Source organism: Vigna radiata, chromosome 6, assembly GCF_000741045.1.
Source record: "Vigna radiata var. radiata cultivar VC1973A chromosome 6, Vradiata_ver6, whole genome shotgun sequence".
In the NCBI taxonomy this organism is placed as follows: Eukaryota; Viridiplantae; Streptophyta; class Magnoliopsida; order Fabales; family Fabaceae; genus Vigna; species Vigna radiata.
The window spans coordinates 6,006,131-6,029,206 of NC_028356.1; the positions used below are offsets into that span (position 1 = coordinate 6,006,131).

The 23,076-nt window shown below is 31.6% G+C and overlaps 3 protein-coding genes across 5 annotated transcripts; 1 reads left to right on the top strand and 2 right to left on the bottom strand.

Moving 5' to 3' along the window:
• Window positions 1-1,417: 1,417 nt before the first annotated feature.
• Window positions 1,418-10,063, bottom strand: LOC106764084 (cucumisin-like). 3 transcript variants are annotated; one of them, XM_014648302.1, is made up of 11 exons: window positions 10,038-10,063; window positions 9,075-9,171; window positions 8,602-8,690; window positions 4,793-4,884; window positions 4,475-4,709; window positions 3,815-4,334; window positions 3,633-3,730; window positions 2,901-3,140; window positions 2,686-2,797; window positions 2,390-2,603; window positions 1,418-2,132 (listed from the first exon to the last, which is right to left on the bottom strand). In XM_014648302.1, exons 2-11 carry the CDS (start codon window positions 9,159-9,161, stop codon window positions 1,609-1,611), a joined length of 2,211 nt encoding a protein of 736 aa, XP_014503788.1. In that variant the 5' UTR covers window positions 9,162-9,171; window positions 10,038-10,063; the 3' UTR covers window positions 1,418-1,608. The 3 variants fall into 3 exon arrangements, with proteins under 3 accessions (XP_014503788.1, XP_014503787.1, XP_014503789.1); XM_014648301.1 differs by having other exon boundaries at window positions 9,075-9,211; window positions 10,038-10,062; XM_014648303.1 differs by lacking the exon at window positions 10,038-10,063 and adding an exon at window positions 9,260-9,280.
• Window positions 10,064-19,827: 9,764 nt separating this feature from the next.
• Window positions 19,828-20,407, bottom strand: LOC106763316 (protein YLS3-like). The gene is made up of 2 exons (XM_014647517.2): window positions 20,062-20,407; window positions 19,828-19,973 (listed from the first exon to the last, which is right to left on the bottom strand). The coding sequence occupies exons 1-2, from the start codon at window positions 20,405-20,407 to the stop codon at window positions 19,843-19,845; spliced, it is 477 nt and encodes a 158-aa protein (XP_014503003.1). The 3' UTR covers window positions 19,828-19,842.
• A 646-nt stretch (window positions 20,408-21,053) lies between these two features.
• On the top strand, window positions 21,054-21,946 carry LOC111241783. The gene is made up of 2 exons (XM_022781659.1): window positions 21,054-21,182; window positions 21,273-21,946. The coding sequence occupies exon 2, from the start codon at window positions 21,336-21,338 to the stop codon at window positions 21,711-21,713; it is 378 nt and encodes a 125-aa protein (XP_022637380.1). The 5' UTR covers window positions 21,054-21,182; window positions 21,273-21,335; the 3' UTR covers window positions 21,714-21,946.
• The last annotated feature ends 1,130 nt before the right edge of the window (window positions 21,947-23,076 follow it).

The window sequence follows — 23,076 nt, forward strand, 5'->3', positions numbered from 1 at the left end:
TCTACTTCAAAAGATGAATAATATTAAAGCAATTAGAAAGTTACAATTTATTAATATAAATTTTCAAATTCAACAAATATTTTTTTATGTATAATTCGATATTTTTCATTGCAGTAGAATAACTCGAATATTATTTTTTAATAGAAATAACAAAAAAATACTGTAAGTAAATAAAAGGAGGCAGAGAAAAATTCTAATGGACTAAAGAGAGATATATAATAGAAAAAAAGCCTAAGTTGAACCATAAATGGTGTTTCACACAGGATAAACTATAATTATTATATTTTTTACTTTTTTAAAAATATTTTTAATAATTATTTTTAATTTTTTATTCTTATTAAACATTTTTATAATTAAATCTAACATTAACAAATATCATTTTATATTATTTTAATATCTAAGGACATTTTGGTAATCTTTAATTTCTACTAATTAAACAATTTTTTTTAAACTGTCAAATCAATCAAATTTTACACTAATTCTCACAAACTTCACCCACAAATTCACTCTCAATTACCTCCAAATCCACTCAAATAAACACACAAAAAAATCACCCTCAAATCCTCTCAAATCCACTCAATCACTCTCTCCAATTACCCTCAAGTAAACACACCCTTAGAAATGACAAATTTAATAAGAAGATAAGGTTGTATAAAACTCACTAGTTTATTTTTTACGACAATGAACACTATATCAAACAGGTGCACTAAATATAAGAAAACAGACAAGATCCCCCAAGAGAGTATGATAAAATGTCTGAGTAACTTAAAGAACTACCAACATATCTATAAATAATAGACGGACAATGATATTTTAACAACACTTTTTGACAACTTTTTTGACAACGGGACACGTGTCACCATTTCATTCGTTTGTTTGAATTTATTTTAAAAAAATATTTGAAACGGACCAATCATAAACTGTCATGTACGCATTGTCAAAAAGTTGTCAAAAAAAGAACTGTTAAAGAGACTTTTTCCATAATAGAACATGGGCAAACCAAAGAAAATGAAATATGTCTCTATCACAAACCAATTGAAAATAAAAAAGTTATCTATACTAGATGACTTTTTTTGCATTTAGATATTTTCATATATATCAAAACTTGTTACCGTAACTAAATAGTAATTATGATAGAATTATAATGTCTAGATAAATAGTAATAATTAAGGTACATATCTCCTTGGCACACTTTAGTAGAACAAAAAATAATTTAACTCAATTCATTTGAACTAAATAACTAAATTTTAAGAATTCAGTCCTGTTAAGTTAATATAGTGAAATTTATATTTCTAGAAGCGGTTATCTCATTTCAAAACACAATGACAATGAATGTATGCATACATTATAATAATGACATAAATTACTCAGAAGGAGTAGTAGAAAATACTATTTGGATCAAAATAATTATTGTCTTGATTTTATTCCTGGGACATAGCACTTTATCATCATTTCTGTTGCTTGCAACACACTCAGAATATTTATTCACTGAAACTTTTGACATGTTTGTGATAGACACAGGTTTCATTTTTGCTAGCCTACAAGGCTTACAACTTTGTCATTCGAGTTGTTTTTTTGTTGCACCGACAAGTGCTGGTAGCAGAAGATTTATGGAACATAAACCACAACGGGGCTCCTTACATTAAAAGTGCCATCGTCCCAAATCAAAGAAAAGGAAACCAAGCCTGTATTAATGCTTCCTTCAATCTTAAGGGTAAAAGACAGCCTCTGACCCAACGACGAGAAGGCCAAAACACTTGGCAGTACTTGAACATTTAAAGAAGATGGATGTGCAGTTATTGTGGCCTTATATGTGGATGTAGCTGATCCAACATTTGTAACAGTTCTACCAAAAGTGACATTGTTGTAGCTTGAGCGAGGGGTTGATAGAGCAAAAGATGGGAGATTAAGGTTGAAAACAGACCCTTTATTTGCTGATGTGCATGTGCTGTTATCATCTGTAATTTTTTGCAGCGATGATGAATTGTAACCTTGTCCACACAGAAAACTAATATAATCAGATTCACCAGCATCGTAAACCAGTCCAGGATTTACTGCCTTCAAAGGATTTATTTGCCCCACACCGTAAGCAAATTCAGCCTCTACATTAAGTGCAGGATTCATAGGGGTTGCTGCGAATAATGAACGAACAAATTTGGTCCTTAACATGTATATTTGGCCATTAAGTTGTACCACAGAACAATTGAAGTTAATCTAGTTTTTTTTTAACAGAAAATGTACTTTAAGCTGGTTTGTGCATAAGGTTTTAGGTTATCATATCTTCTCTTTGTGTTAATACATTTAAAATCAAATAATTCTTTCACACTCACATTTTTTAAGGGTTATAGTTTCTGCAAAGGTTGATAACTACATTATATTATATAAATACCAGTTGTCATCAATGCGGATTTTATTGCAGCAGGAGACCAGTTGGGATGAAATGATTTTACGTAAACAGCTGCTGCAGTAACATGAGGGCATGCCATTGACGTTCCATATATTATATTGAAATTTGATACTCTTCTGTCTCCTTTAACGCCAGAAATAGGAGAAATCGGAGACCATGCAGCTAGAATTTCAACTCCTGGAGCTGCTATATCAGGCTACAGCATCAGCAGACAACTTAGATATAAGAAAATAAGCTTGAATCGGTTGGATTGATTTTACTTTGTAGCATGATGTTACCTTAAGAATGTTTGGGGTGACCTTATTTGGACCTCTTGATGAGAAAGGAGCAATGTAAGGGGCTGATGAATCTTTTCCTTCATAACTCTTGAATATGGTAGCTGCTGGATTACTACAATAATAGGTGACATGACATAAATCATATAATTACGACTAATTGAAAAAAATTAATACAGCACTAATGTATGATCTTTTATAGATTGAAAGTTTTATACCTTGTTGACCTTAAATAAGATAATACGGTATTCCCATCACTTGCGGTAATGCTAATCGCTGGCAATGCATATACAACTGCCACAACTAAAGGGGCTGTACTAGGGAATATAAATATAAGACCAGCAGCCCCAGAAGCAAATCCCGCATATCCAAAATATGGAAAAGAAGGAGTAACGGCATCACACAGAACAATTTTCCCTTTCACCAAAGCTCTATCCAAAGTATTTTCATAGCAAAACCTAAGCAATGCTAATGTTAGAATGGAGTTTTGTAACAGAAGGAAAGATTAGTAACAAAATACACAAAATAATCAAATTAAATTATCCTTTAATTTTTTTAATTATTTATAAAATTCAATTTCCTTCTTTAGATGTTCAATTTAATTACTTGATTTTCTAAAAAAAATCAAATATTGTTTTCTCCATCTAAATAATAAAGTTGTTTGACCATATAAAGAATAGGATAAACTATACTTTGTGACTATCTAAACTGTACATAAATGCATTTAAAAATAATTTAATAATTTTTTTATTAAAAATATTATTTGTTTTTAAATTAATTGCATCTATAGTGAGGTTCAGAAACCATCACTTGAATAACTAAGATAAATTAAATTTAATTTACTAAAAATTTTATTAAAGTCTTCTGATTTTATTATATTTAAAAAAGAAAGAAAATAAAAAAGAAATTTAATCTGGTAATTAAAGTGAGATATTGGTAAATGTTGGTACTTGGACACGGAACTATTAAATACAGCGGCTGGCGCATCTCCCCCATAAATTAAAGGGTAACTCTTCTGTGTTGGACTAAATGTATTCACTGAAATTCCCTGTAATATGTTGAGAGAAATCTCTTAATGTCACGTTTTTAATATTTAAAAAAAAAAAGAAAAATAATTTAAAGGGACAATTACCTTGAAGATTTGGCCATTGCCCAGTTGGAGATTGGTTAAAAACTTTCTGTCTATGGTGGAAGCAGCCACGGAAATGAACCAGGGTGCAAGATTTGACATTGTGTAAGGATTTGGACCCAAATTGCCTGCAGCTTGAGAAGTTAATATGCCTCTCTTCATTGCATGGAAGGCTCCTATTGCAAAGTCATCTTCAAAATAATTGGGGTATATGACTTCTCCATATCCCACTGAAAGAGATATAATGTCAACACCATCCATAATGGCTGCATCAAATCCTGCAAGAACATCAGCAGTTTCACAACCATTTGTCCAACAAACTTTATACACAGCAATACGTGCCAATGGAACTCCTCCTCTTGCTGTTCCTAAGCCAAGCCCAAACAAATTTGCATTCCTAACAGGGTTTCCAGCCGCGGTTGATGCACAGTGAGAGCCGTGACCACTCGTATCAGTTGGAGATATCAGGTCCCCTTGGGGGAACACACCACCAAGACGAAAATATTTTGCTCCAATGATTTTGCTATAAACAAATCATGAGGCAAGCATTCATGATAAGTAAATCAATGGTTAGTTTTATCTTTTAATAATTATTATGTTGAAAATTTTATTTCTTTGATTTAGGTATATGTGTTGTAGCATGTTATAACAAACATCACTTACTTATTGCAAGTGAAGTTATGGCATGTTCCTTTCCATTTCTCTGGTGGTGGACCAAAGCCTTCGTCGGTGAAGCTTGAGGAATTTGGCCAAATTCCAGTATCCAGTACTCCCACGATTGTGTTACTTTCTTCCTTTGTTCTTTGGACATTTTCAGGGAAGCCAAGAAAGTCCCAGGACCTTGATGTTTGGATACTGTGGACTCTATTTGGAATAACGGAAACCACATCATCCAATCCTGCCAAACATTCCAAATTTTCACAAAATGCATACATCATAATTACAGTTACATATATAGACTGACAGTAATATTAAAATTACTTTTCATTCTTTCTGATTCTTCTTTGGTTAGCCTCGCCACAAATCCATTGAAACTCTTGTAGCTGTGTACCAAAGTATCTGGTGCAAGTTTTCTGCATGGACATATGCCATTTCGAATTTTATTAAGTTATTTTAATTGAGTTATAAAGTTGAAAGAAAGAGGGAGAGAAATTACGAGTTCTCTATTTTAGTTAAAAATATAGCGGTAAGCCGATTTGATCCACTATGGGTTGGTCCCTAAACCCTAAATCAATCTATCTCGTTTCATTATTTATTAGTGAGTTCAAAACATTTGAATTCAACCCAAGCCACCACAGTTAAGTGGATTAAATGAATTGGTTTATTAACTCATTTAATTATAAGCTTTTCCTTTTTTATTAAAATAAATAACAAAAAAATTCTCATTCAAATCTAAATAAAATCAAAGGGTTCTAAATTAAATTTATGATCAATTCTGCATAAAATTTCATACACACAAAAATATCATAAAATCTCCTCAACAAAATTTTTAATAACTTCGGTTCAAATTTGATTCTACAAAAAAAATTAAGTTCTTAAGTATTTGGTGGATTTTACATGTTGTCTAATCATTTCATACAAAAATAATTTTACTTAAGTCTCCATCTCAATATTTTATAAAGTGACTAATCCAACAAAAGCTATTTATTAGAAAAATTATATGAGGATGTGAGCCAACCAAACTCATTACGGATTCAACCTGGATGAGTTGATTTCTTAGTGAATCAGGTTTAAAATTAGTTTGTATTGAAATTTTAAAATTTCTTTCAACCCAACTCAAATCAAACTCATGATGAGCCAGATTGACTCATGAATTCCAATCTATTTCTACAGTTAAAACACATATTTTTAGATCTAATAGATATAAAATAAAAGAGTTGTTCTTCTTTTAGAGCATTCTATTAAAAATCCTTTAAAATAAGTCAGAAGATTACTTAAATTTGTAAATGTTACGCAGGCAACAAAGAAACATTATTAAATAAACAATGTTAAACTAAGCCCCTTAGTAGTGTAAATCTGCTGTGTAAGTTGAAGTAATCAATCAAAGCCTATGAATTCAAAATATATCAAGTTTGACACATTTCTTTTTTGTAATTATCTTTAATGTATGTATATCCGAGCTCACACGGTCATAGTGTAAAGGTCTGAAAAATTATAAAGCCATTGGGCCCTATATGGAGGCAGCTAGGCCCATAAACTAGGGGTACCTTAGCCTTAGAAGGGGGCTTTTTCAGAAATCAAATTTTTCATAAGCCAATTTTCCTTTCTCTCTCTAGAAACCCTTTTTCCCTAAATTCTCTCTGCCTTCTCTCTAGATTTCCAGCTAATTGAACCGTTCAATCTTGGATTTGAAGGTGCTCAAGCGTTCACCACACCGAGAGCTTCCTTTTGATCTGATTATATTTTCGATTGGATCAGTAAGTAATTTTCTCCTCTTCTCCGCTGTTTCGCAACTTAGGGAATGCCTTTTTCGGGCTGCAGACAACTAGGAGCGTTCTTCTTTTTATTCTTGTTTAAAGCTTAGCTCTAAGAGCTTATTCCTCCACCATTTCGGTGATATATAGGTACTGTAAATTCCTGTGCTGCATAAAGTTGTTGTGAGAGCGTCTCTTGTGAACTGTACTGTGAGAAACCAAGGTAAGGGAAGCTAGTTATATTTCTTTGAATTATTTATATATTCTGTATGTATGGTGAATTTTATTTTGGTGCGTTGTTTTGGAAAATGATGAAAAATTAGTATGTTTAATCTATGATGGCTTGTCAAGTAGTGATTTTATTGAATTAAACGGTTGTAGATTGGACTGTTATGAGTTGCTTGGGAGTAGAAAATTCTATTCTAGTACTGTTAAAAGGGGAATCAATTTCTGGAGTAGTGCTTTATGGAGTAGTTCATGGTGGTGTTGATTGGGTTTCATTAAGTATGGGAAAGTAAAAATTTTAGACGGTGTAAATGGTGTAAGTTTTAAGAAAGAAGTAGAAAAAAAAAATGGGAGAAGGTGGGCCGTGAGAGGAGGGGAGATTTATGTTTCTGGAGTTGAAAAGAAGAGGAGGAATTTCCAGGGAGTTAGGTTTTGGAAAATTTAATATTTGGAAGGCTTTAATGGATTGGATGTAGACAAAAATGTAATTAAGTTAATATAATATATTATGTAATATATATGAAAGAGAGATTTTCGGATCTTAATATTAATATAATATATATAGATAATAAGATAGGACTTACGTAAGTTTATGCCTAATATTATTTATTATAATAATAATTTGAAGTTTGGTTGCAGAGATGTTGGGTTCATAGTTTATTATTTATTTAAAAAAAAAGTTGTTGTATTGATTAGAAAATGAAGATTGATAAATAATATATTATATTTTATATTATAACTAATGATTATTTTTTTATTATGATTCTTGTATATTATATAACAATATATAACTTTTATACAAATTATATATATGTATATTAAAATTTTTAATTGAGCATTAAACTTTTAGTTAGAGTATTTGTTACTTCTGTTAGAAATAACAGTTAGGAGTTGGTACAAAATGGGAGAATCCGAGTAGGGGTTCTGGTTCCTTTTTGTTTGTTCCTCATTTTATGGTTGATCAAATGATAGTTACTTAGTTTATGGAGCATGATTTAATATAAGGCCTTGTTTTTAGAACTTTAACATGTGTATTGATTTTAATCTAAAGTATGGGAGTTCGAAAGTAAAGAGGTATGATTTCCAGGTTGTTCATGGTATGTTTCAAAGTACATTATAATTCGAGTTAGTAAGTGTGATTCAAAGTTTTGAATCTCTTGGTGAGATTCTTAGTGTTTTAAAATGAAAGTAGGGGCTCAACCTTGGGAGTCATTTTGACACTTCAATGGTCAATCAAACTCACTTAGAGAGGTTGAACCATGTGGTGAGAAGTAGCAGGAGGTCCTTAGTCTTGGGGGTTCCCAGTATGCCTCAAGGCGCGGAACGGACTAACCTCGTGAGTGTGGCAGGGTGGGGAACCCAAGTTTCATAAGTCACCACGGGTGCAAGACTCGCCATANGGACTAACCTCGTGAGTGTGGCAGGGTGGGGAACCCAAGTTTCATAAGTCACCACGGGTGCAAGACTCGCCATAGCCCGACTCTCATTTTAAAGTCCGGACGAGTCAAGTCTAGAAATTGCATGCTTAAGTGATATTTCTGAATCTGTTTGATATAAGTTGTTCTTGTATGTTACATGTTTAATACAATTGTATGAATTTATATAATTAGCTCACCCTTGCTTGCTTGTGTTTGTATCATGTTGTATCTGTTTTCTTTTGCGATGATCATCCACTTGGATGGGAGCAGATGGCGAGGAGGATACTCTGGAAACAGCTCTCGATGGGGAAGACAGTGTTGCTGCCTAGTTCTCTAGGCTTTAATTCTCTTGTCCTAGGATATTTTGAAGAAACTTTATTATGTTCTAAGTTTTTAAATTCTCTGTAATTTCTAGGGAGAAACTCTAGTACTCTAGTTTTCAATTCCACACTATTCTAAGGACGACTGTAATCCTAATTACTCTTGACTGCTTTCCTATATTATGCATGATGACATCCTGATTATGTATGTCTTTCTATATAATTGGGATGTCACACATAGATATGGAAATGATTATATCTACACAAAAATATGAATTGAGTGTTATCTCCAAACAAAGCAATGATACATAAAAGCTAGCATTTGAAATATAATAAGAAACGAATAAAGGTAGCCATTTTTGATGAATGTTGTAATGAAAATTGGGAACTAGAATTGTGTAATAATATATGACCTGCTTATGGCACTTTGAACCATAGTAGTGTGAAGTGATTCTGTGAGTTCCATGCCCTTTGGATATTCGCCCATGTAGACTATGTAAATCTGTATTAGATTAGAATATGAACAAGATAAGTTAAAAAATAATGATGAATTTAAAATAATAGTCCTACTACAACTTAATTTCATGTGGATGCATAAACATTGAGAATACTATGTTCAACCTTGGATAAAATCATTTTTAGGTTAATTTGTTTATTTTAAAAATAATCCAAGCTCTTCTTAACTTGAAAGATTTCCAATATTTTTTTTACAAAAAAAAAATGTATCATTAGGATTGTTTAAAAAAAATCATAAAAAGATTAGAACGTAAGAGTAATTTATGGAAAGATATAGCTTCTACACAATTAGAAGATATAGCTGAAATATATATATATATATATATATATATATATGTTTGGAAAAGTATGTGGGATATATGTTATTTACCTTTCGATCATCTTTAGAAAATGAGGGAGTGAGTAGCAGAATGCATGTAAGAATTTGGAGAAGATGCGACAACCCTAAAGTCTTCATCTTTAGTAATCTTCACAAAAACGATGAAAGTGATTTCAAGCTCTTTCAACCTATGATTAAATTTAATTTAGAATTGGGAATTGTGAATAGAAGCTTACAGTCATGTACATAAATAATTGGGCATGAAAACAGAAACGATGATCTTACAAAAAGTTAAGATGAAAACATATAGACATATACATTAATAAGAACATCATAGTAATCTGCACAACAAAGTAATTTTAATATACATTAGTATTGCATAACAAAGTGGATAAGCAAAGTTGGTTTTGTCATTTTTTATTTATTTATTTTTGGATTATTGATTCCTTTTTATCAATTGTTGTGGTTGAAGTTGAATTAGATCGGTTGGTGAATGTCTCCCATCTATCATTTTCTTGAAAGTTTGTTCTTTGCCGCATTTTATTTCTAACATTTTAAAATATATTTAAACTTTGTCCTTTAATTATGTATATGTAAATATCAAAAGACGTTAACATGTTTAAATTATTTCTAAATGCACATATTTATAATTATTTTTAATACAATGACCACTTTATTTTCTCTTTTTGTAATTATCTTCATCTTCCTCCCCCCAACACTATTTACCTTTTGAGAATCGTCTCTTTCTCTCTCTCTAAATTGCTGCACTATAGTAAGAGTGTACTCACCAAAATTAATTAGGGATGATATTAATCTTAATGTTTACCGAAATTAAGAATGGAAGAATGGAAATAGAGAGACAACCTTGTTATACAAGCTTGTGTATGGAAGAATGGAAAAAGAGCATTGTTATAAATATACAACCCAAAGAAAGAAGCAATAGAAAATTATTGGGAGAAGAAAAAGATTATAAATGAATAAGGTATTAGAAATAGGAATAGAGAAGGGACATACCACACATGTTTATCTATCTTGTGTGAGAAATGATGTGAATATACACACACTCTTTCTCACCTTTTATAGCCACTACATTGGATGCCATCATGGTCCACTTTTTTCACATTTAATTTCTAAGCACATAAAATAATTTCATAGATCTTTAAAGAAAAAAAAAAGAACTTTTACACTCCAAATTGGAGTTTCACCATTGTAATATAAGTGTACTTCTTTCATAATTTATGTATTAAGCCCTCTTTGTTAAAATAATATTTAGAACAATTTCTTTTAATCGTCTGGTGTCCTGATTTTTATTATAAAATATGGTTAATTAATTAAAAAAAATTAGACAAAAAATAAATAAATACTGGAATTGGAAATTGTTTTTTCTATTAGATTTAGAGTAATTTATGTCAACATAGATGTAATTTTCTTATTACATGCAATAATTATTACGTACAACTCAAATTTTGATTAGAAATAGCACTTAATTAAATCGTTGAGAACCCGATTTAAGAAGGTTTAATTCATTTAGTTGTCCCTATTTTCGGGAGGTTTTCCCATTTGATCCCCGTCTTATTCGAATCCCCAATGTAGTCCCTATAAGTGCTAATTTCAATCAATTAAGCCCCTGCCGTTAAATTTAGTTAACGAGATTAACTTTTTTGCACAGCTGGGAGGATTTCCTGTTAATTTCTATAAATGTGGCATATTTAGAGTTGAAAAGTGGCATGAATTGAGTCCCATAAGTGCTAATTTCAATCAATTTCAACTCTAATTCATGCCACGTTTTAACTCTAAATAGGTCACGTTTACAGAAATTAACAGGTCATCCTTCCAACTATGCAAAAAAGTTAACCCCGTTACCTAAATTTAACGGCAATGACTTAATTGATTGAAATTAGCACTTATAGGGACTCAATTGGGGATTCTAAAAAGATAGGGATCAAAATGGGAAAACCTCCCAAAAATAGGGACAACTAGATGGTTTAAACCATTTAAGAATTTACTTATGAAATATTTAACCATAAAATTTGGTTTAACAATTTAATATTTAGCTATTCTAAATTTGAAGATGGTTTTAATATAAATTTTTTTAAATTAGTTTTAAAAATCTCTAATATTTTGAATATATAAGGTAGCTTTCACAGTCGTAAGAGGATATAGGTATAAATTTGTTTTGTGTACTCATGTAGTGCGAAACGTTCCCACTTGCTTATGACAATTAACACCATTTCTTTTGGGGCATGGAGTGTGCTTATTATTTTTAGGTTGGAGATGAATTAAAACGCACCTTTTATTTATTTAAAATAATGTGGAGCATATAATTTTATTTTATTTCCATGTTTTCATATGTGAAATATTTTCTGGTGTGTTGATCAAATAGTAAATTTTTTTTTAATAATAGTATAGGTTCTTTAAGGATTGACATATGGTTGTTCGTTTTAAATTTATTTGATAAAAGAACTTCATCATATAGAACTAGAGAAGATATTATTTTATAATTTTGTATGAGATCAATAATTATGGTTGAACATTAATTATTTTCTCAAAAAATAAATGAAATGACGCATGTTATGGATGTGATATGGTAGTAGTAGTGTTACGTGTCATGTTTTACTGTCTTAATCTCAATTTAATCGTATAATTTTATTTTGTCTCAATTCAATTTTCTTTTAAATTAAATAATTTCATCCCTCTCTAAATCAATATAAAACTTAATTTTTATATAAACGTTATAAAAATGTTTTTATTAAAATTGATATTTTTATTAAATATTTTAAAAGATTAAGTTTAGTTATATTTATATTTTATATTGAATTTTATTTAAAATTATTTTAAAGTTGTTAATAGAAAGTAATGTTGATAGAAAATTTTCAAAATTAATTTTAACTAACAAATATGCTAATCTAATTTTTCAATTTTTTAAAAAATTGCAAATTTTAAAAATGTATAAAATTCAATAATTTTTATAAAAATGCTTGAGTTGGTTTAAATATAAAAATTTTATAAATTCAAATGTAAAATTTAAAGGTTGCATGTAAAGGGAATGTTCATGACTTGATTTTGGGATTTTATAGAGATTATGGACGTAAGATGGAATCTTAAACTGAAACAGGGGTCTTTTGTGATCATTGATTCCAGAGATGGAAGATGATTCACATGTTGTCTTAAGATCCTAGCTCATTAATGCAGGTTTTACTTGTTAGATTTTCCAAGGGATTGAAGTTTGATAGGAAAAGCTAGGCGTTTTCACCTAAGGAATTATGGCTAGAGTGTTTTAGTGGATTGACTTTAGTAAATTGATAGAAAGGAGATGAAATTAGGTATACACAGGAGTGAATTAGTGAAAACTAACATTAACATTGTCATTTCATACCATTTCTAGTCTTTTCCATTTCTAAGTACCTTCAATACCAAAGTTCAATCTTGTAATTATTTTTTAATTTATTTTCTTGCACATGCTTGTAAATGGATGTTACGCTCTTGAGTCTAAATGAGATGTTAATTACACAATTCTCTAATATTACGAGTCTCTTGAAAAACGATATCATAGTTTATTACTTGAACGATTTGATATACTTACCGAGATTCAACACTGCTACCACACAATTGTCACACACCATAATAATTTATATTAAAAATCTCATATCTACCAAAAATAAAATCAATTTACAATATATATATATATATATATATATATATATATATATATATAGATAGATAGATAGGTACAAAACTTCAGTTAAGTTTGTAAAATTGATTTCAGATTGAATACTTATTTGAATTTTCTTTTTGGCCCTTTATTTTTGAATATAAAAAACTTTTTAATTGAAAAAATATCTACATCTAATTTTAATTAAGGTTGAAATATAAATACCAGTAAAAAAAAATTGACGTCATTAAGCTTCAGTTTTACTCTTTTATTTATTTAACTTTTAAAAAGTAAAGAGAAATGCTTGACCTTTATAGTCAAGGATTAAATTAATTGCATGGTATTTGATCTATATATCTCTAATCACTTTACAACTTTATGATGTGAAATGTACATGAAACAGTTGACTATTCTTTTCCTATGAGATAAAGTTTCCCATCTATCTTACTCCATAAAAACATCACACATAAACAACTTTTTTATTTAAAAAATAAACTCCATTTCTCTTGATCATATTTATATGGTCGGTTTGGCTATCTAGTCCGTTTACTAGTGTGAAAACAACGCCTTGAAGGAGACAACCATAATGAAAAGCAAAGATAGCAATATCCAACCAACTAAGTAAGAATTTAAATAAACAGTATATAAAACCAAAGATGTCTACTCCAAAACAACATACTTCCAACATCAAAATGCAATTAAAAATAAATATTCTCCTTTAATTGTACATCTATCTAATTTATTCATTTAATTTGAGAATGAAACTGTTTTAGGTAACACATACTTTAAAATTTAGAAATGGGATAAAAAGTATATAAATAGGTTATAAAATTTATCTTTTTAAACGTCATCTTCTTTAAACTTTATCTTGAATAAAAAAAAAAACATGATAGTATTGTAGTAAGCATATTATAATCCTAGGAAGGTGATAAGGTGAAGATTTAGTAAGTGGATATGTTTTATTAAGAATTTGATTTGTCTTTTTTCTTTCTTTTTTTAGTTGTTATTGAAGAAGATATATTGTTGTAAGATTTGATACTTTTGAATACTAGGTGGAAATATTTTATAGTGTAGAAGGAAGATTTGTCTAATAAACACAAACTAGATAAGGAGAGTTAACTTATAACATCTTCTCAAGTTGGGAATTGACTATATGTGTGAATTGTTGAATTTTTGTTAAAATAGAATGTACCTTAAAGTATGGATATAAATTTAATGTGTATATTGTTACAAAATTGATAAGAATATCAAATCATACATGTTTTAGGGTGTGATGGTCGGGGTTAACAATTTCACGTTCTGTAGGTTGTGTGAAGCTCTAATGTTGTCTTTAATTCCAAATTCTTATGTTGTCATTTGTTCAAGTCATTTGTCCATAATGCTTGGTGAGTACGTGTAGAACACATTTGATGCCAAAATCAATAAAGATTTAACAGCTTAAAAAATAATGATACACTAAATGTAAAATCTCAAATCTATATTTATAGACTTTAAAGTAGGATTTTGATTAGTAACACTCTAATTACGATCCAATATCTCGTCATCACACTTTACCTCTAAGGTTTTCATTAGTAAAGTTAATTGTCTTTATCACTTTGTCGATCAATTCAATTACTTGATTATTTGGCTGTGATAGTGGTATAATGTGCTTCTCGATCGTAATATTCATATTACTAATCAGTCATCCCAATTGGACTTAATGGTAACTTTCTCGCATATGGAAAGAAATGTTGACCTATCAGTTGTACGGGTTAACCAACCAGTCATAAGGTACACAAGTCCCCTAAGTTTGAGCCTGAAATGACTAGCGAAAGGGGTTTGTTTCGATGGGTAGCGTTTGTTGTTAGGTGGTTAAGTTCTTTGACCAACCAATTGAAGGGCTTCCAAGCCGCTTGTTTGACCGGTTTAAATCATATCGAAAGATTTTAAATATGACCGTTGAAAAAAGGGCATGTTACACTTCGTGGTTTGCGCCTAACAAAATTCACAGAGTCACGTAATCTAGGTTGTTGGATGTGACTTGATCCAACGATGGAGATTAGTAGAGTGGGGGAGGCGTACATGGCTATAAATAGGGGTGGGTCTTGCCATCGTTTTCACTTTTATTCTCATATTTTTCTTTGCTAGCCAATTGTCCTTCACGTTCCAAGTAATAATATCGACCATTGATTTTTATTTGATTGAGGGGTCCACAAGAAGATATAGTTGAGGATATGAAGATTATGCTTTCATCATTGGTGTCATTGTCTAACTCATCTCGCATTTTGGGATCAATCGATCGGGAGACAGACTTGGCTAACATTACGGCTAATGTAGATACAAATAAAGTCGCTCCTGCTAACAATGTCAAGGCAGAAATCGCATTGGAAATCAATGCTACCAACAAGAGAGATATGGTGGCGCAGTCTCTCCTAGTCACTTAACGTTATGATTGGGCATCCTGCAAGATCGTAGAATATGTGACCTGCTTCTTTATGGACCATCAACTAAAATGATGGACCGAACGGACCTACTTTGTCAAATCCCTATACAACGCCAAGTTATTTACCGTTATCATATGAACGGATGTTTCATGAGAAAGAGCATTGTCCTAATGCGATGACAATGCTTTATAAAATTAAGTTAAGAATTTTAATAATGTAAAATTAGTGCTGTTAAAACGGGCATCCGGCTCAATCCGACTCGGCCCACCACGGGTTGGTCACTTAGTGAGTTAACTCAACCCGGTTCATTTATTAGCGAGCCAGAAAAATTCTAACCTGTCCTGACCCATCACGGGTTGATGGGTTAAACGGGTTGGCTCACTGTCTCACTTAATTACATTTTTTTAAATAAAAAAATTACAAACATTTTGTAATTCAAATCTAAATAATTTTCACTCTAAAAATGATGTTAAACTCAAAACAATTCAAAATAATAATAAAAAGTACAAAATAGTCCTTTTTGGTATACAATCACGATGAGTGAGGAAAGTATTTTTTAGGGTTTCATAAGATAATAAATTAATAAAATAAAATTAAGTGGGTTGGTGAGCCAATCCGGCTCATCATGGGTTCACCCAGATGAGCCGGGTTGAAAATTGACTCGCATAAAAAAATAAATATTTTTTAAACCTAACCCAACTCAAATCCGTGATAAATCGGATTGACATACACGTTTTAACCTACAACTTTTATGTAAAATAATCTTTTACTATCATTTAATCATAAAACATCTACAAAACTAGTTGTGAGTTTATGATTAATTTATGAAATACAACTTTGATACTTATAATACACTACCATTAAATTCAATATAATAAGGGCACTTAAAATGTGTTCTTTAAGATTTGTTTATATAAACAATGACTAATAAACGTAATATATAATAGTTTTAAAACTTAATAAGAATAAATGAATGAATAGTAAAAGAATGTATATTAAAATGACAATTAAGTGGATGAACTGGTTTGAAAAAAATGACATTTTATTATTAATTTTTTCTTTTCAAAAATTGTTATATGAAGAGTAAGAATAAGCAATAATAATATCGAAATAACCTTCATTTGGCTTTTCATTATATTTTTAATTATTTAATTATAAAATATGCTAAAATAAGAATTACACAATAACAAATATTTTACAAAGGGAATCATATTAAATACATACATATATATATATATATATATATATATATATATATATATAGCATATTCAAACTCTAAATCCATCTTGAACAATTTTTTTCAACAAAATATGGGGAAAACTTCTTCACAAGTTTCTTTTAACAAGTTGAAAAAGGAAATTATAGAGTTTTGAAATAACTAACTTAAATAATAAATTATTATTAATTAGAATTAATTAATATATTATGTGTTATTAAAAAAATACTCATGTCAATATAATCAGTTATTTATAAATATAATCAATTATTTAAAAGAAAGAATAGTTTAAGTTTATTAAACATAATGGAATATTTCTTCAAATAATAAGTTATTTGCAAGACTAATATAAGGTTTTTATTGGCATATATAAATTACTTTTAAAAATAATTAATTATCTAGAAATAAAATAAAATTTAATTTTGATTGCATTAAAATAATCTATTATTAACTTAAAATGATCAGATACATGTTCATAACAGGGAAAATTCAATTTTTAAATCAAATTTTACTCAAAGTTTTCTCAAGATTTGATTTATTTTTTATAATTTGTTTATCATTATAAAATAACGACTTTAAAAGCTAAATTTTTTAGCTAGAGGTTGAAATAACATTACCATATTATTTCAATAAACTTGTCAACATGAGAGAGTGAGAAAGAAAGAAATAATCGAAGCAACGCGCTATATTCTTCTTCTTTTTTCTAATTTTCAAAGGAATATTTGGAAAGAAACAAATTTAAAAAGAAAACTGGAAACGAACAAATTTGAAAAATAAGACTTGAAAACAAACAAATTTGGAAAAAAACTTGGAAACAGACAAATTTGGAAAAAAGACTTGGAAACAAACAAATTTTGAAAAGATTTGGAAACAAAAAGGCTGGATACTCATAGTTTTGGATAAAAATAAAAAATTTCAATAATATATAATAAAATATAAAGAGAAAAATTTATATATTTATTGTCTTAAGATTTTAATTTAAATTTAAAACCAATTATATATATTTACTTATTTTTATTTAAGGTTGAGTATTAATAAAAGGTTTTATTCTAAGGTGATTCTGATGTCGTGTATGAACAAGTGGATCATATGTGAAAGACACTTCAACTTCAAAGTAAAAGTTCGATTTAGGTTATTTTATTAATAAATAAATACGGTATTAAAATTGAATCAACTACCCTATCTGTGTTTGTATTAATAACTTTCTAAATGGGCTTACCTTTCGGAGGGGCTTGATTATTGGACCATTGGCTCTTAACTCCGATTTCACTTCATCAAAGTTGATAGGCCTATCATCGAAGCAGCCACCACTGCAAGGGGATTAGGACCATCATCAAACTATTTTGATTTTATGTTTTTATTATTGATTTTTTTTTCTTTTTTGTTTTTTGTTATAATAGTTACACATAAATTAAAACTAAAGTTAATTTACACTAGATATACAAATAAATGTAAAAGTTTTTTAAAATCAAATTAAGTTAACACAGAATTAAGTTTCATGGAAACTGAATTCAACACAGCTCACAATATCATGAATGCTATTCAAAATCCATCTGACCTATATTATCTACACCCTATGGAGAATCCAAGTATCCAAGTATGGTCTTGATAAATCATCAACTCGATGATTCAAATTTGGAAGCCTGACCATGAGTTCCTTAGATATAGAAAATACAAGAATTGTTTAAATATTTTAGAATTTCATATTTAAAATAAAAGTCATTTAGAGGATTATTATCCATTTATACCATACTTTCAGCTACTATAGTTTTGGTGTGTGACGTTGCTTACCATCCTTGACCTTCAGTACTTACTACAGTAATCGAAGATGGCGTCAAAGATTTGAAATTACGAGAAAGAAAAAGGTGAGACAAAAAAAAAAACTAAAATGTTTCTTTAACACCCTTATTTGACACATATTTGACATCGGCCAGGTATCAAATTTCTATTGGGTTTTTTCTTTTAAATGGAAATGGGTTTTTTAATATACTGACGAGGGTAGAATAGGAATTCTGAGATATGAATTTGCATTTGGCGGTTTCGTTCTGCAGTCTTTCACTTTGCTTCTGAAGTTTCTCTTTCACTTTCGTTTTCTTTCCATTCTCGAACCTTCATCTCAAGTCCTTTGCTATCTCCATTCCACCGTTCGTGTGATCTGAACTGAAAAAAGGCTATCTTTCGCAAGGTAAGCTCTATTTCTCATATACCCTGTTTGGGTGGCTTGGGCTTTGTGTGTGTGTTTCGTCATTTCGACTCGTTCTCGCATTGTGTGGGCTCTCTTTGTGTATCATTTCGCCTCGCATTGTCGCATTGTTGTGTTGGGTGTTATTTATTCATTTTTTGTTTTGTGAACCCTAAGCAAGTATTGATATTTGGGCTCTTACGTGTTTCCATTTTTTGTGCAGTTGCAATGGCTTTTGGAATCCCAAAGGTAAGTTAAAGTTTTTGTCTTTTATTTAGTTGCATTTTTTTTGTTAGTAATAATAATGTTGTCGTTATCTTTTGTAGTGGAGGGTCCGTACTTCTATGGATTCATCAAATGTTATTGAAATGAATCTTTTGCTGAGAAAAGACCATGTACAACGAATTACGATGACACCATTTAGGTGGTGTGTGTACCTACGTGAGGCTGTGGACGTTAACTGCGAGTATTTATGCACTTTGAGGGAAGGACCACCGGGGTTGTGAAGAGGATCCTTTTTAGTTCGTTATATGAGGTAATTTGTTTATAATTGATTTGTGAGATGGTGTACTTGATTGTTGGAATAATGTGTTCACTACAGTAAAATGAGGAATTAGCTGCGAGATATTACCGAGGGCCTCCAGCCCCTCGGTAAATACATTTTACCGAGGGCATTACCGAGGGCCAAAGGACCGTCGGTAAGTTCCTAACTCATTTAACCCACGACTTCAGTTTCCCTCCACTCTTCGAGCCAAAATACCCCTTTGCTCTCGTCCCCTCCACGACTTCAGAACTCTCGTCCCTTTTCAGGTTTATTCCACGGTGATTCCCCTTTGCTCCTCCAAAACCCTTCCCTTTTGCTCCAAAGTTTTGCCCAGATTTCAGAAATTCTCGTTCTCCTCTACCCAAAGCCCTAACCCTAAGGCGTTCTCTATGGAGCTTCCATTTGGTTTGTGCTTCCATTGTTCTACCTCTGTCTTTCCGGTGACATTGTGTGTCTGTCCGTTCTGTCTGGTCTCATTGAGGTTCGTTGTGCGTGTTGCAGGTGGGGTGGTGGTTTGTGGCTGTGCGCGTGAGGTTGTGTGCCGCAGGGGTGGTGGTTTGTGGCTGTACGCGTGAGGCTTGTGCGCCACAGGGGTGTGGAGGGATAATACAGCTAGAATCAGGTTAGCCGTAGCTTCTGTCATTTCTTCACGGGTTTTGTCCTCTTTTGTCATACAATTGCATTATTTCGTTCTTTTCCCCACACGTAGAGGTATTGTTTTCCATCCTTGGACGAAAATTAATGAAGAATAAGAAAAGATGAGAACGAGGAGAGGTGAGTGTGCTTGAGAAGTTTTCTGAACTAGTAGGAAAGTGAGAGTAATGTAATAATAATCACCACTGGAAACTGGGTGGAACTGTTTGATTTGGCGGATTTTTGCAATCCCTCAAACACCTTGGCATCATGAGAGTTAGGTGCTAAATGCAAAAGATCTGAAAAGTATGATATTGTATATGAAAATGGAATGAAAATGAAAATGAAAATATTGAGAAAAAAGAGTGAAATGATATGAGTAGGTACCTACACAGTGAGATATATTAGCAGGTGCGTTGCAAGCAGAGGGTAGTTGAATGGCGAGAGTGGCATTGATTTTGATGCCAAGATTGGGGTCATCACGATCTTTGATGAGGATGCAGATGCACTTNTTGCTCTTATCGAGGACAGCTTTGAGACCACTGCAGCAGTCTATGGTTGGGGTTTTGGCCTCACCACCAACGTAAGGAACACAGCTAGCCAGCCCTATAAGTTTGTCTGCACACTCTTCTCTGTCTTTGCCTAAATCTGAGTTACCAAACCCAACCAACGGTAAAAGCAAGATGAAGGAGGAGAATGCTGCATCCCTCACCCTTTTGCTTTTGGAAACCATTCCAATTAAGACTTTGTTCTTCAAGGGAATCTGATCTGATCTCATACAATGCTATGCTATACTATGTTATGCTATGTAACATTGTGCTTTGCTTTGGTTGTGACTTATGTATGACTTTACTTTACTAGCCATAGTGCTCTGGCCTGTGCCTGTGGGACCTACATCTCTATCACATGTGAACCAATTTTTGTCTCTAGGCGTCCTATAATCCTTCGTTATGTTTCTTTTATTGGAAAAAAAAAAACTAAACCAGTTATGTTTCTCCGAGTCATAAACAAGAAAGCTTTACTGTTAACAACAGTCCATATTATCAGTTTCAAGCAAAGTTGTTTTTCTGTAGAGAATATATGATGTCTTGGAAAACTTTTCATCAGTCTCTTCCATATCTCTCTTATATTCATCAACTTCATATTAGTGTTCTTGTTTGATATGATATTGATATCATTCTTGGCGCATTGGAATACGCTACAGTATCGCATTAAATGTGCTACCGCTAGAAAAATAGGGCATCAGAAAAAGGTGGTGCACTGTACACTGGAGGATCCATCACCACACATGAACATGCGATTCGTATGGTAAAAATCTTGATTCTTTTCTTATCAATAACTCAATAACATCATGTACCTTGAAATTAATATATGTGTCATTCGTATGTTTTAAAATATTACAGGCAGCGACGCTTGGACGGGTTGTTCATGTTGATGAGGTCTTTACACAGACTCATATTCGCAAGGGGACTGGTGAATATGTTGATGAGAGGTCTCGCAAGACCATTGTAAGTAAAATTTTTAACAACATTCAATTTTGTACTCCTTTTTCACACTTTCAAATTAATGTTACTGATGTTTTCTATCTTATTTAACAGGAAGATTTTTCTGCGAGATTGACACAGGCAAGACCAGAGGGGGGATCTGGTGCTAATGAAGAAATGATCAGGACCCAATGCTGGGTTGATACCGTCGGGGGAAAAAAGAAAGGACGACTGTATGGGGTAGGGCAACTTGCCTCTCATTATAGTGCTGGAAGAGGAGGCATATTCAGACATCAATCATCTACCTCTACCTCATTTTACCCCAACAATGTCGTCAGTAAAGATGCTTATGATTCACTTCTAGCCAAATTTGAAAATCTGGAAAATCTGGTTAGGACATTGGTTCCTCAGCAAGGACATACCGCCCCATCATCATCCCAACAGCCATGTCCACCTCAGCAGCCTCCTTTCCAGATCACGGTTGTGCAAGACGAAGATAGTGATGATTCTGATGATCGTGATGATCCTAATCCTGATGGTTATCATAGGTTTTGATATTTAGGAACTTTAGAAAAAAAAATTAGTTAGGTTTTCTTTTTTAAGAACTTTGACACTTATGAAACTTTGAAGTTAGTATTTTAGTATCAAACTTTGTTTTGCATTTTAAACTTAGAAGTTTGGGATTGCATTTTNAACTTTGTTTTGACACTTATCATCTTTGGAAACTTAGAATGATTGAAGTTTTCTTGATGAATGTTGAATGATTACATTTGAATTGATGTTTGGAATTGATGTTGTCTGGATAAATTGATGTTTGGAATTGATGTTGTCTGGATAAATTGATGTTTGGGATTGTTGATTTTTCATTTGCAGGTTTTGGGTTTAATAGAGAAGCAAATTGGCTTGAAAAAGACTGTCAAAATTACAGACGGCCTCCAGGCCGTCGCTAAACACACACTTTCGAAAAGCGTTACCGAGGGCCTCATGGCCTTCGGTATTACCGAGGGCTTTAAGGCCGTCGGTAATACCGAGGGCTTTAAGCGTTACTCGATGATTATAGGAGAATGGAAAAAAAATCATTGTGTGTTCACTCTTCATAAGTACAACAATTGTTTGCATGTCGGACACTTTGGACTTGAAGACATTGCAACAGCTGACTTTGTGAGTGAGATTTATTTTTCATTGTGTTTGTGGTGTTATTTGACATGTAGTAGTTGTCGATGTATTTGTTTGTAGCTGTTTCTTCCTTTTTGCCATGATCACCATTGATGGTGCTATGTAGTTAAAATTAGCACATTAACCATATATGTTATTGACTCTTTGGGGAAGGGCATAAGAGACCGAAGAAGGATTGACACAGCTGTGGTATGTTTTACCCCATTTAATAATGTTATAGAGTTTCATTTAATGACATATTATTAACGTGTTATTGTAATTTGTACTTTGTAAGCGGAAAACCTTGCTCGGAAGGGAGTATTGGACCTTTGTCTGTTGTACATGCAAAAATCTCATCCCAACCCAACCTGTAATTTAAAAATATGGTGTTGTAAATGATGTGATTTGTCAAAAGTGGTTGATGTTATCTTTATATTGTTTCAGACATGACTGTGTAGTTATAATGTCAAAAGCTATGGAAATTTTGGATAGAGAGGATAAATACAATGGAAAAGTATGTCACAGTATATGAATGTAAGTCATAATATGATTTTCATTATTGTTTGATGATTGGGTTGATTTGACAATATCAATGTTTTCATTTCAGGAGGAATTGCTTGCTTTTAGAAAGCAATATGTAGTTGATTGCATCCTGGACGACGAAAACATAAGATTACTAGATGCGCTATCGGTGTATGGATTGTTGTAAGATAGTTGTCCTTTGTTCAAATGTAGTGAACATTGTAAGAATCAATATTGTTTA

What these genes read in the sequence shown, in the direction of transcription:
- LOC106764084 (XM_014648302.1), bottom strand. Translation starts at nt 9,161, where the DNA reads ATGAAGACTTTAGGGTTGTCGCATCTTCTCCAAATTCTTACATGCATT. An exon ending in TTTCTAAAGATGATCGAAAG is followed by an intron (nt 8,691 to 9,074) that starts GTAAATAACATA and finishes AATCTAATACAG; the next exon opens with ATTTACATAGTCTACATGGG. An exon ending in GCAATGGCCAAATCTTCAAG is followed by an intron (nt 3,731 to 3,814) that starts GTAATTGTCCCT and finishes AACATATTACAG; the next exon opens with GGAATTTCAGTGAATACATT.
- LOC111241783 (XM_022781659.1), top strand. Translation starts at nt 21,336, where the DNA reads ATGATCAGGACCCAATGCTGGGTTGATACCGTCGGGGGAAAAAAGAAA.